The 3,217-nt window shown below is 29.1% G+C and overlaps 1 protein-coding gene across 1 annotated transcript in view; it reads right to left on the minus strand.

Annotated features, from left to right (window-relative positions):
* Positions 1–2,616, minus strand: part of LOC106689757 (cytokine receptor) — a gene marked incomplete at its 3' end in the record, with an annotated part of 33,007 nt that extends 30,391 nt beyond the window's left edge. Inside the window, 1 exon segment of the mRNA XM_067047186.1 lies at positions 2,488–2,616. Coding sequence (XP_066903287.1) covers positions 2,488–2,515 — 28 coding nt within the window.
* Positions 2,617–3,217: the final 601 nt, after the last annotated feature.

Below are 3,217 nucleotides of genomic sequence, written 5' to 3' on the forward strand. Positions count from 1 at the left end.
TATTATTTCAAATATCAAGTCATTTTATTTTATTTTAAAAAATTATTGAGTTGCAGAATCTATATATATAAATCTTTTTAAATATATATATTGATAACTTTTTTTAGACTGTTTTATGTAAATGTAAGTTAATAATTACTTTGTAATAATAAGGAGCTGAGGTAAACAATTACCCAAATGGGTATACATACAACAGCCGAGGAAAAAATGATCAATATATATATACACATATGTATGTATGTAAAAACTATTGTAAGTTTGCTAAGAGAAGGCCACTTAAACATCTGCCACTACAAACTTACCTTCCCACTGCAACTTAATTCCCTTGCTAAAAAAATCTGATAGAGATCACACTTTTGCTTATCACCCTACTCTTAGCTGAAATTAATCCTTGCTCCCAAGTACATTCTGTCTGTGAATAGATGATTATGTTTTTTTTTATATACTAAACAGTTTTGTTTTTTCAAGAATTGATAATTTATATGCTGATTCTTCCGATCGAAAATACCCGCCATTTTTACCCACCATTGGAAAATCAGTGACCTCGTTATCAGCGACAGAATATTAGTGACCAGCGACTGTATGAATATTAAGCCATGATTGTACTGTCGCAATAGCTTTGGCGTTATAGTTGGTAGTACCAGTAGTATCAGTGATGCAATTGTTACGCCAACTATCACATGTATACGCCTTTACAGTGAATACCGTTCTGTTTCAGTTATTACAGCCACACCATGATTTAACTGTCATATATAAATACTACTTGACAATGGACTGTCGTAACATATCAATCTTATCATTTCTATTGACGATAGGCGGGAAAACATTGTATTATCTTTCTGAACTTGAAATTAATTCTATTCAAATATGAAGAGATGGGCGGGGGTGCGGTCAGCAAAAAAACACAAATGAACAAAAACTTATTTATTTGTGCCGACATTATTGGCTTGAATTTCAGGCCTTGATTAGAGCTAAAAAAAACAAAGAAGAGATGAAAACTCATCACTCTGAGAAATATACAAATAAAGGGAAAAAATAAACAAACAAATTTTGAAATATACATAACAATTGAGTAGAAAGTAGTTGATTAATAACAATAGAAGTATATAGTAGTTGATTGATACCAATTGAAGTAGACAGTAGTTGATTGATAACAATAGAAGATGAAGTATAATATTATAGAAGTAAGAATTATACAAAATAAATTTTGAAAAATTAAAAAAAAAAACAGAAAGTGTTGAAGAAATAAACATAATGAAAGTTGGACATGTAATATATTTTAATAAAGAAGTTTGAGAATATTTGGATTTTTTTTTTATTAATAAAAATACCAGTCTCGAACAAGATTCTTTTTGTTTTCACAAGGGAATAGAAGATCATGGTTTTGATATTTTTCTTTTAAAAAATTGTATATCATTCTGTAATATTTATTTATAATTTTAAATATCTCTCAATTGTAAAAAAAAATGATATATCAATTCAATTCTTGTCCTATTTCCAACACGCAAAAATCTGGGTATATATCGACCCCATTCATCTGCTTTCGGAAATATTCGGCATTCCGTCTAGGGTTAGCGGCTAAATAACTATTTAAAATTATAGTGATAAAGTGGAAGTAATGAAAATTAATGATGCACGATAGTGAGAATTTCAAGTTATAAGCAAGAGCTTACTTATAATAGTCAGAGTATAGTAATAAGAAACATTAAATGATTTAGAAGGAAGCGAAACCGTGAGATTACCATAGAAATAACAATTTAAAAAGAACAGTTGAAAGACGGTGATGAGGATCATAAATATGCTTAACTGATTATAACCATGAATAATGTTACATTAATAGTAAATCTGTAGCTTGGAACAACAACAAATGTTCATTTTATGCAACAAATAAACTCTTGCATGCAAACACAAACAATGTAGGAAGTAACCATTGTTTTTTTTACTTTCTAATATTTTAATCATCTAGAATATGTAGCCTTTCTATTTCCTGAAAACCAAAACCAAGAGTTTTCTGAAATTGGAATTTTGACATATTTTGTTGTTTTTCCAAGCTACAAAAAATAATTTTCAATTAATAAAAATATAAATATGAAATTCAATAGTTCATTTGAAGAGAGAGAATTGAATTCCAAGGGTCGTAGTTAACAATTTATAAATAAAGAATAAAAAATCGGAATTTTTCAATTCACTAATTACCAAAGAAATTATTTCCATTTAAATAGCCAAATTTAGGATAGTTTTAATTATTCATTTAAACATAAACTATATTCCATGAAAATATCCAAATAAAAATACCCTTACGCCGATTAAGGAGGATTACGATGATTTAGCTGGGCTTGAGAGTCGATTTACAAACAAATGTAGATATTATAATTCCGAAAATGGATCAATATTCATTTTGATATTTATTAGAATGGGATCACGTAAAACACTCAAATTTATTATCAAATCTGAAAAAACAAAAAAAAAAAAAATATAGATGCTTACACGAAAATAAGAAAATGAGAATATACATCGGTCTGCTGTCTTGGTCCAGAGCTCAAACACTAACGGGCCTTGAGGAAAAGAGACGCAAGCTAATTGGTTCTGGGAATTGTTTTCTCATAGCTTGATCAGTGTCATGATTATGCAAATGTTCGATATTTTATCAGAGTTCAAAGATCGCTTCCATAGTTGACCAATGTATACTTTATTTATTATCACCTACTAGCTGTACCTTGAAGCTTCACTCATAGCATAAGTTGGAAATATTGAACTTCCCACCCCTGGATCTAGTTTTGAAAACAAGTACTGTTTCCTTTTTTGTATGTATTAAGTTCATTTCGCATTCTGACACAATGACGAATACAAAAAACATCAATGTTTCTCAAAATTACCCATTTTTTTTTTTTTTTTTATTAAACATCTCAATTCTCATTATCAACACCTGAACTGCTACAGTTTTATTGTCACACAAAATAATGTATAATAGTTATACTTCCATAACCGAAAGTTGATAGTACGTACTGTTCAATAATGAAGTTTTTAATTGTTTATTGGTTCAATAATAATCTAAGCTTTATTCGTATTGTATAGTATCGTTTCTTCCGCACTATTTTATATATATACGTCAGCTGGATGAAAACGAATAGTAATATCTATCTGACCTTAAGTTGAGGATGAAGGAGTGTAGATGATGACCGTAGGAGAATGACGGCAAGGTATTAGTTGTAGGTAG

This window comes from Halyomorpha halys, unplaced genomic scaffold, assembly GCF_000696795.3.
Source record: "Halyomorpha halys isolate HHAL.00 unplaced genomic scaffold, Hhal_1.1 Scaffold1451.1, whole genome shotgun sequence".
Taxonomy (NCBI): Eukaryota; Metazoa; Arthropoda; class Insecta; order Hemiptera; family Pentatomidae; genus Halyomorpha; species Halyomorpha halys.